The following is a 22,105-nucleotide window of genomic DNA, read 5'->3' as shown; positions in this document are numbered from 1 at the left end:
ATTCAGCCCGGCTGTAGAAGAAATGCACTATCCCCGGGCCAGGCTGCTACCCAGGCACATAGCTGCACTGGCCATATCTGGTTTGCCAGCACTTCCAGTGAGTCCTGGAGTCCAAGGGCAGTGACTCTAGGGTCTTGCAGGGCCAGAGGGCAGCTCAAGGTCGGGAACCAGGGAGCCCTGGTGGGACAGTGACTCCACATGCTGGTTACTTGTTGGGCTGTTTGAAACCACCAACTGCTTGAGGGAAGAAAGACGAGGCTTTCTGTTTCCATAAAGCGTTCGTTACACGCGGAAACCCATCAGGGCAGTCCTACCCTGACCTATGGGGTCGCTATGGGTCGGAATTGATTGAATGGCAGCGAGTTTCTGTGGGAAACTGAGGGACAGGAAGAGAGTGTATGCCGACAAATTCCTTATTCTCATATTTAAGAAGCCTGGGAGACTGGGTTCTGGGCGGAGGGAAGCCTTTACACTTGTGAGTTAGAGATGAGTCCCGATCACATTCTCATAATTAAGATTATTCCCCACAATATCCTATCATAATAGTGCTCCCTTAAAGTTACCTCTTACAAGCACATGGCCGACTGCTATCTGGCCGGCAGCTCTATGTAGAGCAGGCGACATGTTGCTATTGCTCTCCTGCTCAGGGATGGTCACTTCCCCTTATCTGTCCCCAGCACTGGTGTTAGGTTACTCCTCCAAGGAACTCAGGGACCGCTAGGAGCAGGGTACAGCCCACTTTGATAAGTATGTGGTTACCTGTAATTCCGGGGTGGGGGCTTGCCTGTCCCGAGACTATATAAATCGGTATGAAGAATACATTTTCTCTCTGTTCCGCTTGGACCTGGTTCCTGATGCCATGGAGGTGAGCACCCCAAAACTTTTGCCTGTCTCTTAATTTCTTCCCTTCAATTACACAACGGTACCCTCGGACCCATCCGGATGTGGGGCTGGATCCCACACGTTTGGGGTTTTTGGAGGTCGGGCTCAGCAAGGCCTTCACAGTACAACGTTGTGCAGGTTTATGTGTGAAGTCAGCTCTCACCACTGGCTCCCACCCCAGCTACCACTTTGAAAACATCCTCCCTTCCCACCCGCCACTCACACTCCTGTCATCATGATCCAGGGCCAGGACCGACCACATTACCACAGCTAGAGTGGTGCTGTGGCCGCCGTGGAAGTCTGCCACGCAGGTTGGACTTAAGTCCTGCTAAGTGGCCTGGTCAGTATCCAAGTCTTCCTGCGGGGCCCTGTCAGCACCTTGGACTGTGATCACTCTGGTCACTGTCATGTTTCCGTAAATGTTCAAGGTGCCCGAGTGGCTCTCTGGGTTAAGCATTGGGCTGCTGACCCACAGGTGGCTCAAACCCACCAGCCTCCCAGAGGGGCAAGGTAAGGCTGTCTGGCCCCGTATGCAAAGACTGACAGGGCGCCGCAGGTCTACTGCCATCTGTATTGTCTCTGTATGTCGCAGTGCAGTGTGCCTCAGTGACAGCTCCTTAAAGCGGTCTGGCCGGTCTTTGGCGGTGCAGGGGTGTCGTTATGTACGGGGCTGCTAATTACAAGGACGTGGCTCGGGTCCATTCCGTGGGAATCCAATGGCCTCTCTGCTCCCTTAAAGATCCACAGCCTTGGACCCGCAGGGGGTGAGTGTCCGTGTCACGGCGTCGCTGGGCTGCAATGGCCTGGCTGGAGCGGGGCTGCGCTGGACGCGGTCGATGCGGGCTCCGCCAGCGCAGCCCCGCCGCAGCGCCGCCCCGCCCCCGCCCCCCGGCCCTGCTGCAGTGGGCGCGCAGGCCCCGTGCGCCTCCGCCGCGTCTCATTCATTCCCGGCATGCGCAAGCCGCCAATCGGCTGCCGCCGGGGGCTCGGGGGCTCGGGGGCTCGGGAGCTCGGCGCCAGGGGAGTCCTCCCCCAGATCCGCAGGCTCAGTGCTAGCGTCGGGCTTCGCCGCGAGGAGAGCTGAGCAGCGGCAGGTGCAGCCGGCGCGGGTCTCTTCGCACGCAGCCAGGAGCCGCCCCCCCCCACAGCCTCAGTTTCCCCGCCAGCGGTGGGGGCGACTGAAGGACGACTGCCGCTCGCTCGGACGTCCCCATCGCCTCCGCCGGCGCCCTACCTGCCGCGGCCGCTGCGCCCGCCGAGCTCCGCGCGTACCGCCAGAAGCGCCCGCCGCGTCCCCACCGAACCGCCGCCATCGCCGCCATCGCCGCCATGGTGGCGCGGGCCCTCGTGGCGACCGGGGCTGTCCGCGGCTTTGCCTGCGCCAGCCCGGCCGAGGCGGCCGGAGGCGGGCGCGGCCAGTGCGCCGCGAGCGGCTTGGTAAGTGCGCGGAGCCCGCGGCGGGCGGGCGGGCGGGCGGGGAGGGCAGCCGTGGGGGCGGCCCGCCGCCCCGGCCACGATCACACCCCCCGGAGGGCCCTGCGGGCCGCGCGGATGGACGACGCAGTGCGGCAAGAGGGGTGCGGGAGGGCTCTGCGGAGTCCCAAGCCCTAGGGGTTCGTGGGGCGCCCCAACAGATTCCTCCTTGGAGGTCCGGGGCTGCTCCCCCAGGGCCTTCCCGGCCAGAGACGAGCCACCCCCCAACCTGAGGGCGGGGTCTGGGTGGTGCGTAGGGGCCTCTCGTGGGAATGCCACCGAATTGGGGGGAAATCCAGAGCCTTTCGGGTTTTTCCAGCCAGGCACTGTGTCCTGTTGATTTTGCTTTTTGAATGTGACCTCCGAGCCTGGGGGGGGAGGGGCGGAGGGCAGTGTGAGCTGTCCGCAGTACCAGCCCCTGAGGCCTCCTGAGGGGTCCCGAGAGGAGAGGGACTCCCTGCCTTGAGGAAACCCCCGACCCCCTTTCCAGGCCTTCGAGGACCCGAGTCACCAAAGGTTAGCTTCTGCGCACGCACTGCGGGCTTTGCGCAGGAAAGGGGGAGGGGTCTGAGGCCCCAGGTCACGGTGACCTACACTGGGCTCTGCAAGGGGACAGCTGGGCCAGGAGCTGCCTGGAGGGGTTCTCAGAAGAAGGAGGAAACATCGTCCCCCGCTCTCAGGCAGAAAGGTTTGTGGGACCACCTGCCCTCCCTGGACGGTGCCTGAGGGTATTTATTACCTTTGCCCCCCCCTCCAAAGGTACTTCCTTCTGCTTTCCCCTGCCCCCTGAGGACTGATCTCTTTTGCCTTCCAAACCTCTTGGGGCTCAAAGAGTGGGGGAGACACTGTTCCTTGTGACGGCATCGAATCCCTGCAATGCTCAGTACGCAGGCCCAGTGCTGCAGGCCCAGTGCTGCTGCGTCAGAGCAACCTTCCCCAAAAGCGGGGGGAGGGGCACGGCTGGGCCCCCACTGCAGGATTAAGGCTCAGCCAGCGCCCGTTTCTTGTTACACAGTCGCAAGAAGCAGCAGACAGAGTCCAGCAGAGCTGATGTATTTTTTTTCTGCAACTTGGGGCTTATACCTCTGGGTCTAATAACCCAGCACCTTCCTGCCCACACCTGTTATGCCCAGGCCTGTGTCTGGCCTGGTACCTTTTCTGTTTGTCATTCTAAAACTGGTGTGAGTGCAGCACCTGACCTCCCTAAACTTCCCTAGAGACTCCTCAGCACCGTCAGCTTGAAGGTGAGACCCTGTGTGACAGGGGTCAGCCATCGCCCCTCCCTCCAGCTTTTTTCCCAAACCTGACACAGCCATCCCTGCTTCTCTGCTGGGTTCCAGAATTCCTCATGGCCACACAGAAGTCACAGACAACACTCACAATTTCTTAAGGAAGTTCATGGGTTACAATTCAGGATCAGCAAGGTCTAGGATACAGTTCTTCAATCTGGGCAGCCTCTTCTCAGTCATATTCGCAGGCAGACCCCTCTCTGCCCTTCAGTCCCTCTGCCCCACTCAGGCAAGTGTGACCGTGCACTTGAGCTCCACTGACGGCATGCCTGGAGGCCCACCCTGCCATCTCCCGCTGGTCTCCTGGTGCTGCTGCTGCTTTTGTACTTTTTCTTGCACTGCTTCTCACCGTGTCTGGTGTTCCAGTTCTTCCTGTTAACTAGGTCTAGGAGGTCCTTAACTAGGAATCCCGGGTCCCAAAGACACACTTCACTGCCAGCTCTGTTTTCGTCTTTAGTCCCTTCTCTGTCTTTTGTCTCTCGGGAGACGAAAGGTGTGACTTCCGGAAGGGCGTGACTTGAGCCACCCTCCTCAATAAGTGGTTCAGGATCAGTTCCAATCCTGGCTCATTAACCTAGTGGACAATTAACTCACTCCCAAATGGGACCACAGCCACAGGCCTACCAAATCACTGTCACCGGGTTAATTCCAACCCCTAGTGACCCTGGACAAGTTTCTGAGACTGTAAAGAGCAGACAGCCTCCCCTCTGCCCGATGGAGTGACTGGGAGATTTGAACAGCCCAACACCTAACTCCCAAGAGCCACTGGAGCTCCTGATCAATAGGCACAGAGGTTTAGGATTGCAACACATCGCAAAACGGAGGATAATTGCAGCTGGTCTCAAAATGGAGGGTGATGACGTCACTGTAAAATGACATCATTACCTAGCTGGCGAACCACTGAAAATCCTGGCCGAGCCAAGGAGACCCCTAACCTTCACCATGGCTTTCCATGTGCCTTTGCATAGTGTTAGATCCTTAGCTGGTTCTGACTCAGTCGCCTTTTGCACAACAGAATGGAACGCTGCCCACGCCTGTGCCAGCCTCACAGCCGTGCAGCGCCATCTTGTCCTTGACCAGTTCCCTCGTGTTCACTGGCCCTCTGCTTTACCAACCACAACGAGGACTGGTCCCGTAATAGCTGTGAGAATTCCCTTCAGGCATTGTGTGGGAGTCAAAAGCTTTTCAACAGAACCAGACCAAACCCACTGCCATCCAGTTGATTCCAACCTGCCGGGCAGACTGGAAGTGCCTCTCTCTGTATTTCCCAGACTAGAAACAAAGCTTCATCTTTCTCCCTTGGAGTGGAGGGTGGGTTTGACCTCCTGACCTTGTAGTGAGCAGCCCAACGCATATTAAGTCATTCACTACACCACCGTCAGAGATCCACAGAATGTCTTGTGGAAAGGGCCGGCTACTCAACCCTGCTCTCACATAGGGCATGAAGAGGCAGGCACGCTTTGTAATGGCAGACCGCTGTCTGCGGCTCTAGAGTCCCTTTCCTCCTCTTCCCCCGCCGCCGCCTCTTCCTCGCGCTTCACAGGGACAGCTGGATGCCGTGTGTCCCCTTTGGGAGTTGGAGAAACAGAGAATTGGTGGTTGGGGGTGACCGCGGGCACACGAGAGAGATTTGACTGGAGGTTTGAGGTGCTTCACTTCCTGCAGCTCCCTTGAGTTTCAGGGCCTGCATGGAGCTCAGTGGCTTACAGGTGTCACTTGCTGGCTCACAATCCTCTGTGCACCCACTTACCTCTCAGGGTAGATTGCCTGGTGTTGCTCTGCCCAGTCTCTGAAGTCTCTGGACTGGTTTTCCAGCCCTTCTTTGCCTGAGTTCCCCCTTGACTTCTTGAGCAAGCCCCTCCGTCTGCTTCTAACCTTGCTGAGGAAGCCCCCAGTAGGACTGTCCTAGCCTGAGTGATCTGCGTGAAGAACAGACTGGGTTGTGCTGTCACCTCCGCCACATTGGACACACCAGCCCCAGGCTGTCCGATCCCCCAGCTGTGCTTCCTACCTGCCCCTGTGCTGAGGACAGGACACACCAAGGCCTGGGGAATAAGTACACATTCAGGAAGGACAAGGACCCAGAGCCGCTGTCGTCATGTCCATCCCCACTCTAGAGCCCCAATAGGACAAGAGTAAAACTGCCCCCTGTGAATTTCGAGACGCACTCGTTACAGGAAGAGGCCGTTTCAAACTGCTGATCTTGCAGGTAGCAGCTCAACTCGATCCCTCTGCGCCACCATTCCTCCTACAGGGCAGAGTAGAAGTGCGCTCTGGAGTTTCCGAGCTGTCCGTTTCCACGGCAGCGGACAGCCTCAGGGGCCAGTGGTTTGAACTGCTGGCTTTTTGATTAGCAGCCCAGAGTAACGCCAGAGCTCCCTGAGGGTGTTTCGTTATATATTCAATGAAAAAAAATTTTGTAATCCTAGCTGAGGAAAGGTAGAAAGCATCTGGATACCAAGGTCAAAGAGAAATGGAAGCCAGGGTGAGCCCAGGGGGTCACCAGCCTCCCCGCACCCCACCCCAGCAGTTGGACGCTTCTGGAACAAATGCTTTCCCTTGGCCTGCCTCTGCGTGCGGGGGCCCAGGCCTATGGCAGGCTCAGGCTGCGTGCCTCTGAGAACACCACACGGGGTGCTCTGGGGCGGCCAGGCGTCTTGAGGGTCCTTGTTTACCCTGAGCCTGCCTGAGAAGTGGCAGGCAGCCTCACTCCAGTGTACACGTGAGGAGTCTAAGGCCAGGCAGCAGCAACGAACATGCCTGAGGTCCCAGCATCTGGCCTGAGGCTCTCCTGCCCTTCCTCAGCCATGCTGCCCAGCCCCCCACATTCAAGGCCGCGCTCACTGGGGCCAAGTGACTGCAAGGCAGTGGGGGATTGAATCCAGGGCGGAGTGCCAGACCCAACCCTCCCTGCAGGCAGCCATGGGGAACGCAGCGGCTAGGGTCTCTAGGGCCCACTCCACAGCTGGAGATGCTGGCCACCAGCACACACTCCCCGCTGGAGGAGACCACGGCCGAGCTGAGGACCATCTCTGGAGCCTTAACCCCTGGACGTGGAGAGCAGAGCCAGAGTAGCTGACCCTAGTTACGTTCACTTTCCACCAGCTGGGATTTAGGGGGGGGGGGGATTCGTCCCCTGCTTTGGCCTCTCTGCCCAGGGTGGCTCCGTGGAGTCTGGCTGGGGCTCCAGCCTGGCCTGGCCTGGCATGGCTGGCTGGCCCCTCTTGCTTCTGCGTGCTTAGGAAAGGCTGCCCTTTCCCACCCAGCGGCTGTGGGCCGTTGCTGGGCCCCGTGAGGTCACCATAGGATTCTTCCCAGCAGTCTCTGTGAGTCACGGAGCTCATTCCCTGCATGGTGGGCAGCCAGCAAGCCTGTGACCTCCCAGAGAAGAAGAGGCGGGGGGAGGGGCACACACACCTCTGCCTGGAGGGCTGGATATGCGTGAGCACATTTTTGCCATCTCCTGGACCAGGGAATTGGTTGGAGTTCCAGAGCTCCACGTGGCAGCCCATTGGCCTGCGTGGTGGTGCCAGCTTTGTCTTCGTAGGGAGATTTCTCAAGCACATAACCAAAACCCACTGCAGACCAATCGATTCTGTCCCTGCGACCCCCTAGCATAGGGTAGAACACTCCTGAGGGTTTTCAAGGCTATAGAATGGGAGCAGACAGCCTCATCTGGCTCCTGAGGTTGACTGGTGGATTTGAACCAATGTATCCTCAACCCATGGCACTACCAGAACCCCTTCGGCAAGCTCATCGGAGTCAAGCAAGCTCACTGCCATCAAGCAGATGAAAACTTACGAGTTGCTCTGAAGGACAAAGTGGAGCTGCCCCCGTGGGTTTCCCAGATTGTATAGTTTTACAGAAGCAGACAGCCTCACTTTCCTCCCGAGGAGCTGCTGGTGGGTTTGAACTTTCCGCTTAGCGGCTCAGTGCCTAGTCTTCTACACCAGCAGCACTCCTTCCTCACGCTCATTAGGGGCCATGGAGGTGGTTCTGACTCTTAGCAGCCCCATGTACAACAGCCACCCAGTCCTGCCCCGTGCTCACAATTGTTCTGTGTGGACCCAGTGTTGCAGCCACTGTGCCAACCCAGCTTGTCCTCTTTGTCACCGCCCCTCTACTCAGCATGATGTCCTTTTCCAGGCACAGGTCTCTCCTGACAACGTGTCCGAAGGAAGTAAGACGTGAAGTCTCAACATCCTTCCCTCTAAGGAGCACTGGGTCGTACTTCTTCTAAGATAGATTTGTTCGTTCATTTGGCAGTTCATGGTACTTTCAGTATTCCTCCCCAACACCATAGTTCAAATGCATCGAGTCTTCCTTAGTCAGTGTCCAACTTTCACAGGCACAGGAAGAAACGGGAAATACTATGGCTCAGGTCAGGCACACCTTAGTCCTCAAAATAACATCCTTGCTCTTCAACATTCTAAAGAGGTAAAGTGCAGCACATTTACCCAATGCCAGGCACCAGCTGCTCTTTTTGACTGCTGCTTCCAGGAGCACTGATTGTGGGTCCAAGCAACATAAGCTCCTTGACAACGTCAACCCTTTCTTCCATTTTTCATGATATTACCTATTGGTCCCGTTATGAGCATTTTGGTCTTCGTTTTTTAAAATCACTTTATTGGGGGCTCATACAACTCTTAACACAACCCATACGTACATCCATTGTGTCAATCACATTTGTTGCCATCATCATTCTCAAAACATTTGCTTTCTACTTGAACCCTTGGTATCAGCTCCTCATTTTTCCCCCTCCCACCCGGCCCCCCCATGAACCCTTGATAATTAACAAATTATTATTTTGTCATGTCTTATACCGTCTGATGTCTCCCTTCACCCACTTTTCTGTTGTCCATCCCCCAGGGAGGGAGTTATTTGTAGATCATTGTGATCAGTTCCCCCTTTCTGCCCCATTTTCCCTCCACCGTCCGTTATTTATTGCCACTCTCACCACTGGTCCTGAGGGGTTCATCTGTCCTGGATTCCCTGTGTTTCCAGTTCCTATCTGTACCAGTGTCCATCCTCTGGTCTAGCCGGATTTGTAAGGTAGAATTGGGATCATGATAGTGGGGGAGGGAGCATTTAAGAACTAGAGGAAAGTTATATGTTTCATCGTTGCTATCCTGCACCCTGACTGACTTGTCATCTCCCTCCCGCGACCCTTCTGTAAGGAGATGTACAGTTGCCCACAGATGGGCTTTGGGTCCCCACTCCGCACCCACCCTCATTCGCAATGACATGATTTTTTGTTCTTTGATGCCATTTTGGTCTTCTCGACATTGTGTTGTAATCCATACCAAAGGCTGCCATCCTGGATCTTCATCAACAAATGTCTCAAGTCCTCCTCACTTCCGGCAAGCAAGGTTGTGTATCTGCATGTCACAGCTTGTTAATGAGCCTTCCTCCAATCCTGATGCCGAATTCTTCATATAATCCAGCTTCTCTGATGATCTGCTCAGGATACAGATTGAATAAGGATGGTGAGAGGATACAACCCTGACGCACACCTTTCCTGACTTTAAACCATGTAGTATTCCCTTAGTCTGTTCTCACAGCTGCCTCTTGATCTGTGTACAGGCTCTTAGAGAGGGTTTATTGGGTGCATGGGGGGGGGGGGTTAATTGTTACTGACTGGGGACAGGGACCTTCTCCTAGCTCAGGCTTGTTGACCCCATGTCCCTATAGGAAGGAAAGGCTTGTTTTGAGGACAGTGGTTCCCTGGCCTTGCAGAGGGGGCTGGGGAGGGCAGCAGAGGCAGCTGGAGGTGAGCAAGCAGCACACCCAGAGGTGACTGTGCATGGGGCAGGGACACTGAAGATCAGTGTGTGTGGGGCCCGGGACTAGAAGTGAGCAAGACATGGGAAGCAGGCCCAGAAGTGACGGAGTCTGGGAGTCTATGCTCCCGCAGTGGGGGCGGGCAGGCCGGCAGGGCAGATTGCCTGGGTCCCTGGGGGAGCTGAGTGCTGAAGTTGTTATCCTGGGCCATTTCCCACAGAAAACACCAAGTCCGCTTTTCCTTTTGGGGACTGGAAGAGCCTGGAGCATCCCTGTGTCCCAGCCTGGGTTGGGGGAGGTGCAGACGCTGGAGTGGGAGTCCACAGCTCCTCTCATGCTCTCTCTGCTGCCCAGGGAACAGTTACCAGAGGGGCACTGCCATCGGGGACAGTCCTGGCTTTGATCACATACTGATGAAGAAACCAGGATGGGGGTGTCCAGGGTCCCTGGCACCTCCCAGGTAGTCAATTTCACATGAACTCACGTGCAGTAGAGGCAGGGCAGCGCAGGACACCTTCAGTGAGAGTAACAAGGGACACATCTCCTGGGCCAACAGCTCCCTCAGGAATGCTAAAAGTCGAGGCTGTCCCAGCCCACAAGGACACCAGGCTCTCTGGGCAGGCTTTGGCTAGACCATTGTCCTTTCATGACAGCTCTGAGACCCCCTCAGGCAATGGTTCTTGCTGAAAGAGGCCCTAACCAGCCTTGCTGCCCCAGAGGTTCGAGTAGAAAGAAGCTTCCTGACTCCAAGATGCTTGGCAAATAGGCACGATGACCCAAGCTGTGTTGTTACCCTTCAGAGACGGAAACCCTATAGGTGCGTGGTGCCCAGAGGAGGCGGGCAGTGTTGGGCCAGGGCTGCCCTATCCTGCTTCTCCCTCCACCCACTCTGCTCAGTTTCTGAATATGGCATGTGTGACAGAGAAGAATCTACTCAGTCCATAAAAGGTAAATTTCTTCAGAAAAAGTATTATACCCGGATGTAGAAAGACACGGACTACATGAGTGAGGAATGATGGTCTTTCCACTAATATCTTTTCACACCAATAGCTATAGAGTTCATGAAACACAGAAACTAAGTAACACCTCCCTGTAAATTTTTTGTTGAAGTCACAAGTAGGACGGGTTAAGGATGAGGAGAGGCATTCAGTGGGGCTACAAAATGGCCAACGACACTGTCCAAATGCTTCAGATGGACACTTTGCAGGGCCAGTCCTAAATATGTCAGAATCGATGGGAGGCGTTCTTTGAAGCTACAGCTGCTGATAGTCACACCAGGGCTCCTTCTTGTTGAGAAATTGTTTGTCAAACAAAACCTTGGTTGTCTGGAAAACTTTAGCCAAAAAGCCAACACATCAAGGGTTTTTGTTTTTTTTTTTGTCCCCTTGAGATTTTGTTTCAACAAGAGGACTTTAAAACTTTGTGGAAATATGGAATTAAGAGAAAATGGAAAATAAGCTATTGAGTGGGGGTTGATGAGTATGATAAACTACTAACTACAAAATTGATTGTTGGAAATGTAAACCCCACCTAATTCACAATGAAAAAGTTGTTTTTGTTTTTTTAATAACATAATGGAATTTTTCCATGAACTTTGGGGCATGTGTCCTTATGAAAGAATATTTAAGGCACCAATGTGTCTGTTAAACCCCCATCCTTGGGATTTATTACAGAGAAAACATTCTCTTAGTTATTTATGGCTTCTAGTCGTTAACATAGGCGCCCTGATGACTTAGTGCGTTATGCGTTGGGTCGCTAACCACAAAGTTAGTGGTATGAACCCACCAGCTGCTCATTAGGAGAAAGGTGAGGCTTTCTGCTCATGTCAGGATTTACAGCCCGAGAGAAACCCACAAAACCAAAAACTCAGTGTCATTAAGTCGATGCAGCGATAGAACTGCCCTTGTGAGTTTCCGAGACTGACTACAGGAATAGGAAGCGTCCTCCAGAAACCCAAAGGGGGGGAGTCCTACTCTATCCCAGGGGTCTACTCTGTCACAGTGACTTAGTATCAAAACTATATGGTAGCAGGTCTTTTGCGAGGGGGGGAGGGGTAACGGAGCCAGAAAACAGGAGCTTCTCAAGGGAACAGATTTTCACCCAGGATTCCCCCCATTCCACTGCCATGGAGTGGATTCTAACTCATAGCACCCTTTGAGACAGAGGAAACTGCTCTCTGGGGTGTCCAAGGCGGCAAATCTTTGCGGTAGCAGGCAGCCTCGTCTTTTCCCAGAAGAAAAACATCTACTAAATTTAACAAGCCCCCACCCCCTAAAAAAAAATTCTACGCGAACTCTGGGCTTTCATTTCTCAACTTGCAACAAACCACTACGGAGTGGATTGAAACTCAGGGACTCTGTGGGACAGTCTAGCTGCTCCCTAGGGTTTCAGAGCCCATCGATCTTTACTGGAACAAACAGCCTCATTGTACCTCGAGGAGGTGAAGGGGGTTTGAACTGCCAACCTTGTGCTTAGCAGCCCAACACTTAACTCAGTTGTATAAAAAGAACAGTCGAATTCAGCAAAACTCAAACCAAACTCACTGCCGTGGAGTTGATTCTGACTCAGCCACTCCATTTAACAGGGTAGCACTGCCCTGTGGGTTTCTGAGGCTATAACTATGGGAGTAGAAAGCCTCGTCTTTCTAATAAAGAACAGCTAGTGGTTTCAGATGGCTGACCTTGTGGTTAGCAGCCAAAATGAGCAACTACTATGCCACCAATCTCACCCTGTTTTGTTTTTTAAAAAAACAAAACCACTGGGGGGGGGGGGGAGAGGGCCAGTGGAGCTATTACCAGGACAGACCCATCAGAGGCAGAGTGGACAGTGTCCAGCCAGTCCCTACTTTCCAGAGCTCAGTGACTCTTGCTCCAGTGAACTCTGAACCGTCCTGGGAGATGGTGGCGGCGGACACATGAAGGGGAAATTGAACCCCCAGGCGGAGTGATATCCCCCAGTCTCAACAAGTACTTGTGCTGGGAGCTATTGGATCATTGAAGCGGGGTGGGTGGTCACTTAGCACAGAGAAGGCTGGGAGTCAGGCCGTCCATCCAGTCATGAGCCAGTCCGTTGCCTGGCTTCTAGAGGCTTCTCACTGGCTTAGTCCCCATTGGTATCTCCAGCCCCATGGTCCATGTGGAGAGCAGGATCTACATACGATGCAGGAGCAGGTATGAGGTATAACTGCACCCCCCCTCCCCTGTAGTAATAGGAGCACTGGGGCGCCCACCTCAGGTGAGGGTGTGATCCCCAACTGTCCCTTCCTCAAGCCCCACCTTCTCAGGGTTCCACGAGAGCCAGGGCTGCAGACTGAGGGGTTACACCCACTAAGATGGCGGAGTTCTCTCTCCGACCCCCACAGCATCACCATCTGATGGCCAAAGCAGCTTTCTCCCGTCAGCGCACCTGTCCCCTCCTACCCTCACTTGGGTGCCAGGCTGCGCTGTGGGGGAGGGAGGGTGCCACCATCCTTAGCTCTAAGCTGAACATCTGGCCAAACCCCAAGCCATGCTCACTACCATTGAGATCACTGACCAAAGCAACCTCCGAGGACACAGCAGAGCGCCCTGTGGGTTTCCAAGCTTGACGGGAGCTGACAACTGCCGGGTCCGATCCATGCACCTCCCAGGTAGCAGCCCATCACTCAACCTGCTGCATCACCAGGACTGATGGCTTTCTGGAAGAAACAAATCAAACTCACGGCTATATGGTCAATTCCCACTCACAGTGACCCACCCAGTAGGCCAGTGTGGGCTTCCGAGACGCACTCTATGACTTTCTCCTGCAGAGAAGCGGCCAGTTTCAAACCACAAACCTTGCAGTCAATAGCCCACTACTTACCCAAAAGCGCCACCAGGGGTCTGGAGAAAGCATAAAATAAGCTCTTGGGAGCAGTAGGTGGGCCCTGGCCCCCACCCAGGCAATAGTCAGTGAGCCTTCCCAGGCTTCTGGTGTTTTCTGTAGATTATGTACCCAGATCTGCTGCTCTCACACCTGCTTCTCTTGTTCATCTTCTGAGAGGTCCGTGTGTGGTTTCTGGACGCGAGCCCTTGAGGTCAGTGCTAGCGCCCAGCTTGTAAATTGCTCTTTGAGGAGAAGCAGGTCTTGTACAAACGTGTTCATTGAGGCGGCCAGCTTTTCCCATGGCTCCTGGGCCACCTGCCAGACAGCATTGACAGGGACAAATAGACTATCCTGAGGGGTCCCAGACCAGAGCAAGGCCAGCCTCCAGGGAGGGCCCTGGACCCCCTGCGTGCTCAGACCACAGTGTCTGTTGATGATTAGCTGGCTAACCGTGAAAAACTCTGCACCCATTAGATCAGCTTTGTCGCTTGGCTAGATAGGAGACGTGCAAGGGGCACCTCACTGCCTCGTCACATGACCTCCCACATGCTACCTGAACTTGCTAGCCAGGCCTGGACTGTCAGGTACCCTGTTGAAGAGCTCCACAGAAGGCCAGGCTGGGCTGTTTCCATGGGAAGCCACAGGTAGTCCAGGAGGCCACCTGAGGCCTTGTCTGGCAATCTCTGCTCGTGTGTCTGTCCTTGCCTTGGGAACTGCCCTGGGCCATGTGCCCCCCTCAGATTGGTCCCTTCCCAGGTGTCCTCAACCTGCCGGGAGGGTAAAGTTCACTACAAATAAGCTGGGGGTGAGTGGAGGGTCATGCCCCTCCCCTAGGGATTGCCACTGGGTAAACACCTCTCACAGGGACGTGTCCCCAACAGTCAGTCTACCTGCCGCCTCAGGTGGTTTGCTCAAGGCAATAAGGACAGAGCAAGAAGACCCGAGATGGCTTTTCCTTAGGATTGTGGGAGTAAAGGGGCATCACGCCACCCTCCCAAATCCAGAGGAGTGGGGGGGGGGGAGTCTGGAAGGGTCAACTCCGCCAGGAGGCTTCAAGGCGTCAGTGGAGAAAGGGAATGGCGTTTTGCCAAGAACCTTTTCAATCTGAGGAATCCTGGTGGCAGCGTGGTTAATCGTTGCGCTGCCAACCATAAAGGTGGCAGTTCAAAACCAGCCCCCCCCTCCCCCAGGGCGAAAGATGAGGCTTTCTACTCCTGTAAGCAGTTGGTCTCAGAAGCTCACAGGGCGATTCAGCCCTGTCCTCTAGGGCTGCTACGCACCGGCAACCATCAAAGGCACCAATGAGTATTTTGGAAGCCAACCCCTTCCAGGAAGCACTTTGCTGGCCCGAGTTCAGAGGGCCCAAAGCCCTTCCTGATTTCTGCCCCACCCCGCAGATGCTGGAAGGCCCGCCCCTGCCACTAGTGGCTGTTGCGCTGGGCACTGGGCTGCTGGCTCTGGTGCTGTACCTGCGCTCCCGGTTCCAAGGCCTGTGCTTGATCCTGTGGAACGAGCTTGTCCTGCAGCCCATCCGAGACCTGCTCATGGGCGACAGCAAAGAGCAACGCATCCTGCGCCACGTGCAGCAGCAGGCGCAGCCTGGGGACCCACAGAGCGTGCTGGCCGCCATCGACGTCTACTGCTCACAGAAGGAGTGGGCCATGAATGTGGGCGACGAGAAAGGTGGGCACTCAAGGTGGGGGGAGAAACCTGGGTGCCAGGGCCGGCACCACAGCCCTGTTGGGAGAAGCCTGCTAGCACCCACATTTCCAGGAAATTGAGGGGTCCTTAGAGCCCTGGGTACCCGAGAGCATAAGTGGAGGGGCAACAGTGTGTGGACCAGGACACTCCTCTTGCAGGCTGGACACTGCAGGGATTTTGTACCCAGGCCAGATGTCCCCTGGGCAAGAGACATTATGCCCTGACTCTCAGGAGGGAGAGCCTATTGGCTCGCTCTGTGGGAGGAATCTGGCCTGACTCAGCAAGCCTGCCCCCAACGCCTACATCAGGCACCTACTACCTGAGACTGGCCCAGCCCCTAACATTCCCGCTGCAACATGCTCTAAGGAGGCCAGGCAGTGTCGACACCCACAGACCCTGGGCTGACAGAAGCCTGGGTGGGCAGGCTGGCACCCTTGGGATGGGTAGAGGTGCTGCCCAGAGTCTCCCATGACTCACCTCTGTCCTGGACCCCAGTGGTCTGGTAGACACACAGTCCCTAACTGTCCAGCTCATGAGCACCACGGGGAGACCCGAGTGCAGGCCGTGGGTGGAAGTGGGGTGCTTTCCAAAAGGGTGAAGATGTTTGGCAGGGAGCCAAGTGGGTGAGGAGGGAGAAGATGCCTATAGAAGAACATACGAGACCCTGAGAGCAGGCCCTGGGGTGGGCCTCAGAATGGGTGGAGGACCCTCTTGCTGCAAGGGGGAAGGCATGGGAAGGGAGGTCTGGCCTGGGGGAGAGGCCCAGGACTGGAGGTCAGTATTTGTCAGAGGGGCTCCCACAGGCCGGCTGGCCATCTAACTCACCCCACATGCCCTCCCAGGCCTGATTGTAGATGAGGTGGTCCGGGAATACCGGCCCAACCTGCTGCTGGAGCTGGGCGCCTACTGCGGCTACTCGGCCGTGCGCATGGCCCGCCTGCTGCCACCTGGTGGCCGCCTGCTCACCATTGAGGTCAACCCAGCCTATGCGGTCATCACCCAGGAGATCCTCAACTTTGCCGGCCTGCAGGACAAGGTACTACCCCCCAGTTCTCCATAAGAAGGCAGGGAACCAGGTGGGAAGTCAGCCCCACCTCTCAGTGCCTCTGGGCTCCCCCATGGCCCTGTGGGGTGACTCCCCAGGCCTGCTGGGGGCAGGAGGGACAGAGGAGCATGGCCTTCACGGCGTCATCATCTTCCAGGTGACGATTCTGGTTGGGGCGTCCCAGGACATCATCCCCCAGCTGAAAAAGAAGTATGACGTGGACACGCTGGACATGGTCTTTCTCGATCACTGGAAGGACCGGTACCTGCCGGACATGCTCCTTCTGGAGGTGAGCGGCACGTGGTCCCGCCCTATACCTGCCACTGAGCAAGGGTGTCACCAAATGGGTGTTCCGCCCCCCCCCTCGCCCCCTTCCTGGTCTTGGTCCCTCAGCAGAGCAGGCAGGAAGGAGCACTGCTGAGCAGGTTGTGAGCCATGTGAGCGGCTGCCTGGTGTTAAGGAGTATACATACGTGCAAGAGAGGTAGCCGAGAGTGAGGGTAGAGGTACAGGTGTGGGGCGTAGGGTGGCGAGGTGCTGTGGCGGTGGCCGGAGAGTAAGGGGCCCTCAGAGGTGCCACAGCTGGAGGGGGTGAGCACACATCACGGTGCTTGGACCAAGGGCCACTGGGCCTGAGAGGCAGTGGGCAGCAGGCCTTCAGGGACACCTGCTCTCCTGACTTGGCTACTGGTCCAGCCCCACCTGACAAGGTCCCTGAGCCCCCTGTGGTGCAGCTGAGGCAGAGACAGGGCAGAGCCTATCAGTGGGGGCTCTTGATACGCTGGCAAATGGCATTTAATATTGATGTCCCCAGAGTGACACCTGACACGGAGTCCTCCAATGGGGGTTCAGGACGCTCCTCGACTACCACTTCCCTGCCCTGCAGTATATCTTCTCCACACAGCTGACCCTTTGCACCATGGGACCACAGTGCAAGGGAGCCCCGGCCTAGAGGCCGAACCAGGACTCCTATGCCAAGGGGGTATGGTGCCATCCGCATGGGATTCTCAGCACGTGGGCAATACAGCCCCTTCTGTAGCCTGGATATGGCAAGGGCAGAACCTGCACCAGTAAGACAGCTGTGGGGAGCATGCCCAGAGTGGGGCAGGGCAAAGCAAGGCCCACCTCCAGCTGTGGGTCCCCATCCACAGCCATCCAGTGAGGCTATCAGGTTCTACGGGAGCAGACAGCTTCAGCTTTGTCCAGCGGAGAAGCGGGTGGGTTTGACACATCAACCTTGTGGTTAGCAGCCATCACTTAACCCACAGCACCACCAGGGCTCCATCAGATCCGACATGGAGGGCACAGACTGGCGGCCTCGAACTGGAGAAATCCACACAAGGACTGTGCCATGGCAGGCTGTGGGGTGGGGCGTACTCAGCAGCTCTGGGCTATGTGGTAATTAAGGGGCTTTTGTTTACAGAAAAGCGGCAAATATTGCACTCAGTAACTAGGAAACTAACAGTTTTCTCAGTGCTGCCTGTTCAAAGCAGGTAATTATCTCGAAAGAGGATAAGCAGTGAATTGGAAATGGCTTCCGATGTTCAACGTGTGTCCCCAGCCCTGCAGTACCTTGGCTTCTGTGGGGCAAGGCTGAGACTGGCTCTGTGGGGACCCACAGGGGGAGGGACTGATAGGTGGGGACAGGGCTGGTTGTTAGGTGCCTGACTCACAGTAACCAACGCCCAACAGAAGGAAACGCTACGTGGTCAGGTGCCATCCTCACGATTGTTATGTTTGAGCCCATGCTTGCAGCTCCTGTGCCAATCCGTCTCCCTCCACTTTACCAAGCGACGTCCTTCTCCAGGGACTGGTCACTCCTGATCACATGCCCAGAGTGGGTACTCTGGTGGGCTTGGAGGCAGGTTGCAATTCAGATTGGAAGAGGGCTGTTCAGAGGCAGCCCAGTGTCCTTGCCACACAGGTGTCTCCTCACCACTGATGTCTGAGCACCTGTCCAATGTCAAAAGGACCCGACCTGTTGTGCAATGAACCCATGTGTCCCATGTCAGGGCCTGAACTGCTCACCTTTAGGATTAATAGTCAAGCACCAACCGTGTGTGCCACCAGGGACATGGACAGCTAACTGTACCCAGAACAAGAGAGACAGAGAGGAAGAGGATGCTGCAGTGCCCTGTTCTGATCTCGTACGCCAAACCACAAGGAGCCCTGGTGGTATAGTGGCTACATGGCCGGCTGTAACTTCAGGGTCAGCAGTTCAGAAGCTCTCTTCGGGAAAAAGATAAGGCTTTCTATTCCCATAAAGAGTTAGTTTCAGAAGCCCACAGAGGCAGTTGTACCCTGTTCTGTAGGGTAACGCACTGTGAGTTAGATTCCATTCGATGGCGGGAAGTTTGGAGTTGATCCCAAACCACGGAGAGCTGGGTTGCATAAATGGCTGAGCGCCTGACTAGTTTTGTACGTGCCCCCAGGAAGGGCCAGCTCCTGGGCAGGACATCACGGTTGGGAAAGTAGAGAGGCAGTGACAAAGAGGCAGACCCTCCATGACACAGTGACTGCAAGCATGGGCTCCGGCCTGGCAGTGGTGGTGAGGATGGGGCAGGACTGGGCAGTGTTTGCTTCTGTTACACGGGGTCATACAATAGGGAACCAGCTCAATGGCACCAGGCACCACCACCACCACCAGCCAAAGGGTTGACGTTTCCCACCCGCCCAGCCATCATGGCGGTCTGGCCCAGCCATGTGCTTCTGAAAGGCCATCTCTGTAAGCTGGGAGAACCTGATGGGCAGTCCTACTCTGCACATCACGTGGGGTCTCCAGGAGCTACAATCCACGTAGTGGTAACCAGTAACCGATCCCCACGCTGCCATCACGTCTGCCTTATTCTGCATGCTACGAGCCAGCCTCTGAGGCCAGCCGATGCTCGTGGGCCAGCCGATGCTCGTGGGAGAGGACTTGGGTGCCACTTCGAAGGGAGGAGCATCAGGATCACAGGACAGACCCACACTTCTAAAGTCCCCTACCCGTAGTGCTCGCGTGGCCTCGGCATGCTACTTCCTGCATGTCAGGGCCTGGCTGGCTGGCCGGGTCAGCAGCTCGCTGTTTCGGCCACAATCCTTCTATTGCAGTAGGCCCCGGTGCCTGGGGAGAGCAGGTTCAATGCTGCCTTTTTCTCTGTTGGGGCTGGTTTCCCAGACAAGTGGGGCCCCTCGAACAGCCCCCTCAGGTGGCTGAGTCCACTTTCCTTGTTGATCGTGTTTAAACTCACAAGGTCAACTCAACTCACAGTTGAAGTCCTTCAAGCCATCAGTGACATGCAGACAAGGATGCCGTCAGTCTTACTGACCACAGGTTGCCTCTGTGGGGACCAGCAGTACCTCCTCAAGCAGGCCAAGTCTTGGCAAACTCTAGCCAACCCTGGAGAGCAACTTGTCCATTTCCTGCCCCAATCCAGGTGCCACCCACTTCACCAAGGCTGTTTATTCTAGATTTTTCCATCCAGTCCCAAACCAAACCCACCATCGGGAAATTGAATCCAACTCCCCATCAACCCTACAGGGCGGGATAGAACAGCTCCCTGGGGTCTCCACAGCTGTCAGCCTTTTGGGAGAGCCTCATCTTTCTCCTTCAGGGAGGTCAGGGTTTGGGACAGCTGACCTTGCGGTGAGCAGCCCAGTGCTGTACCCACTGCACCTTTTCAGCCACAGACTTGGGGAATTGCTTTATAGAGAAGTGATCCATCACAGTTCAGTCTGACACTTTCTGTTCGCCTCTGGACCACACGAGGCTTGGCGGCCTCTGCCCATGGCAGTCAGGGAAGGGGGTGCGCCAGCATCAGGCAAGTGAGACAGCTTGTCCGGAGAGCCTGGCCTGAGGGGCCCCTCTGAGGGGCCCGGACGGCAGCAGGGCCGTGTCTGTGTCATGTTTCTTGCCTGCTGAGTTTGGATGGCATCCTCTTAACTTTCAATGGGTGACTGGTTTGGAAAGCTGCCTGCTTCCAAAGTCCAGTCTCGGAAACAAGGCCTTCTGGAGATGTCCGGCCTCCTGCCCCGTGCCCCTCGCCTGGGTCTGCCCCTCTCGGGAAAAGCCTTGGCGCTTCATCGCTGCATCTTCCCGACCCGAGTCCCCTGGAGAAGCCTCCCCTGGTGGTGCTCTCTGTGCTGACACCTGCTGGCCAGCCCTCCTGACCTCGGAGTCCTCCCAGGTGCCAGTGGATAGAGAGAGCCTCCAGGGCAGGAGCAGACCCAGCACAATCACTTTGGTCAGGCCACATTGGGTCTCAGTCCCTCCAGCAGCCCCCACCCCTGTGCCCCTCAGAAGAGTCACATTGCCCCTGGGAAGGTGTATGAAGGACCCACAGACCTTGGGGTTGACGCTTGGCTCCACTGCCCCTCCAGCAAGCATTTACTGAGCCTGTGCTCCATGGGAGAAAAGTGGAGCGTTGTACTCCTGTCAACAGTCTCAGAAATGCACAGGGAGTTTGACGCTGTCCCATAGAGTTGCTGAGTCGGCATCGACTCGACAGTGAGCACGTGAGTGAGCAGGTGTACTGCATTACATACAGGGTTCTAGGAAGAGCCAGCACCTGCTCTCAGCACAGCTGCCAATGCAGAGTGCAGGTGCCCTGTGACTACAGCAGGAGCCACTGCCCACCTTGGGCCTGCGCTGAGCTGGCTGGGCACGCCTGACCTTGCCCCCTCCCCCCACCTCCCCCCTGCAGGAGTGTGGCCTGCTGCGGAAAGGGACAGTGCTGCTGGCTGACAATGTCATCCTCCCTGGAGCCCCGGAGTACCTGGCCCACGTGCGTGCAAGCAGCCGTTTCGAATGCACCCATTACAGCTCGCACCTGGAGTACTCCAAGGAGGTGGACGGCCTGGAGAAGGCCATCTACTTGGGCCCAGGCCCTGGTGACAAGGGGAAGAAGCCTTGACTGCCCACCCTATCCCCCAGGCTCCGCCCCCCCAAGCCTGCTCTAGGGCGTGGTCTGATCTCCACCTATCCCACAGGCCTCTGAAACCCCGCCCTCCCCCCAACCCCAGTCCCCTCCCCCTGCTGCACCGGTCATCACACACACTGTGGGCGCATAGTAGGTGATCACTGCTACAAGGCCAAGAAGGCATTTGCTTCTAGACTGAGCCCAGGAGTTCTGGGTGGGACCTACTACCCGAACCGGCATTCTGAGAGGGGCTTCTCTGCCTGGCTCCCGGAGGCAGGCCCTCGGGCTGGGAGAGGTAGCCACTGGATGCAGGAAGTAGGGGAAGCTGGGAACGTTGGCCAGCTGCTGGGTGGACTCAGTCTGTCTTTAAAGTTTACTATCACCAGGTGGCAGCAAATGCCTCAGTGATGGGCACTCGGACCAAAAGTTCTTATGTATTGCATGTCTGTTTTGTGTTTTTGTTTTTTTAAAGAAAACCTTGATCATTTTACTAAAAACTACCGGTAGCAGTCTTACACACCTATATCATGTTTCCAAGATGTTAAAATAGAAATTAAAGATACTTAAAAAATTTACACCATGTCAGTCTTGCCTGTTGTCCGGCTCCTTCCTGTCCCTGTTCGCCCCAGCTTTGACATGAAACAGCCTATATTGCCCTGGACTGGACATTGACGCTGTCACCAGGTGCAAGCCAGCTGCATTCTGGGCATCACACCCAGCCCCAGGGGTTCCCAGACATTAGCAAGGGAGTGGGGGAAGGCCTGGGACACGCGGTGCAGCCTCACAGAGAAGTCATGGGTCTGGGTGAGCCCAGGCAGGAGGGTTGGCCAGTGTTCAACCTTCTCTGGTCAGTCGGCTAAGTGTGGTGGGTATCCCACTCAACATTACACTGGAGTGCCCTCTTTTCAGGCCAGTGAGCCAACCATGTTTACAGAAGAGGACAGAGAGGTTCAGGGGTCTTGGTGTTTCTGCTACCAAGGGATGGACCAGCTGCTCCACTGGACAAGCTCATTGCCACTGAGTCCATTCGACTCAGGGACCTTCTAGGGCAAAGAACTGCCCTCGGGGTTTTGAATCAGACTGCCTCTTTGTTCTCCCTCTAACCGGCTGGTGGGTTTGAACTGCCAATTCTGTGATTCGCAGCCTAGTGTTTACACAAATCCAGTGCTCTCCCAGCCTGTCTTGACCTCTGAT

General features: G+C 55.9%; 2 protein-coding genes across 4 annotated transcripts in view; one reads left to right on the top strand and one right to left on the bottom strand.

Moving 5' to 3' along the window:
- The window catches only part of TXNRD2 (thioredoxin reductase 2), an 80,343-nt gene extending 78,081 nt beyond the window's left edge, over positions 1-2,262 (bottom strand). Inside the window, exon 1 of one of the 2 annotated variants that reach the window (XM_075534950.1) lies at positions 2,117-2,262. In XM_075534950.1, coding sequence (XP_075391065.1) covers positions 2,117-2,213 — 97 coding nt within the window. In that variant the 5' untranslated portion in view covers positions 2,214-2,262. The remainder of the gene's footprint in view (positions 1-2,116) is intronic. The other variant, XM_075534951.1, reaches the window with a different exon arrangement.
- COMT (catechol-O-methyltransferase) lies at positions 1,840-21,486 on the top strand. Of its 2 annotated transcripts, XM_075534953.1 has the most exons (6): positions 2,264-2,319; positions 8,953-9,130; positions 14,666-14,951; positions 15,812-16,005; positions 16,172-16,303; positions 20,696-21,486. In XM_075534953.1, the coding sequence occupies exons 2-6, from the start codon at positions 9,128-9,130 to the stop codon at positions 20,903-20,905; spliced, it is 825 nt and encodes a 274-aa protein (XP_075391068.1). In that variant the 5' UTR covers positions 2,264-2,319; positions 8,953-9,127; the 3' UTR covers positions 20,906-21,486. The 2 variants fall into 2 exon arrangements, with proteins under 2 accessions (XP_075391067.1, XP_075391068.1); XM_075534952.1 differs by lacking the exon at positions 8,953-9,130 and having other exon boundaries at positions 1,840-2,319.
- The last annotated feature ends 619 nt before the right edge of the window (positions 21,487-22,105 follow it).

The sequence above is a fragment of the Tenrec ecaudatus genome, chromosome 16 (assembly GCF_050624435.1).
Source record: "Tenrec ecaudatus isolate mTenEca1 chromosome 16, mTenEca1.hap1, whole genome shotgun sequence".
Classification (NCBI taxonomy): domain Eukaryota; kingdom Metazoa; phylum Chordata; class Mammalia; order Afrosoricida; family Tenrecidae; genus Tenrec; species Tenrec ecaudatus.
This window is presented reverse-complemented; position numbering and strand designations above follow the sequence as displayed.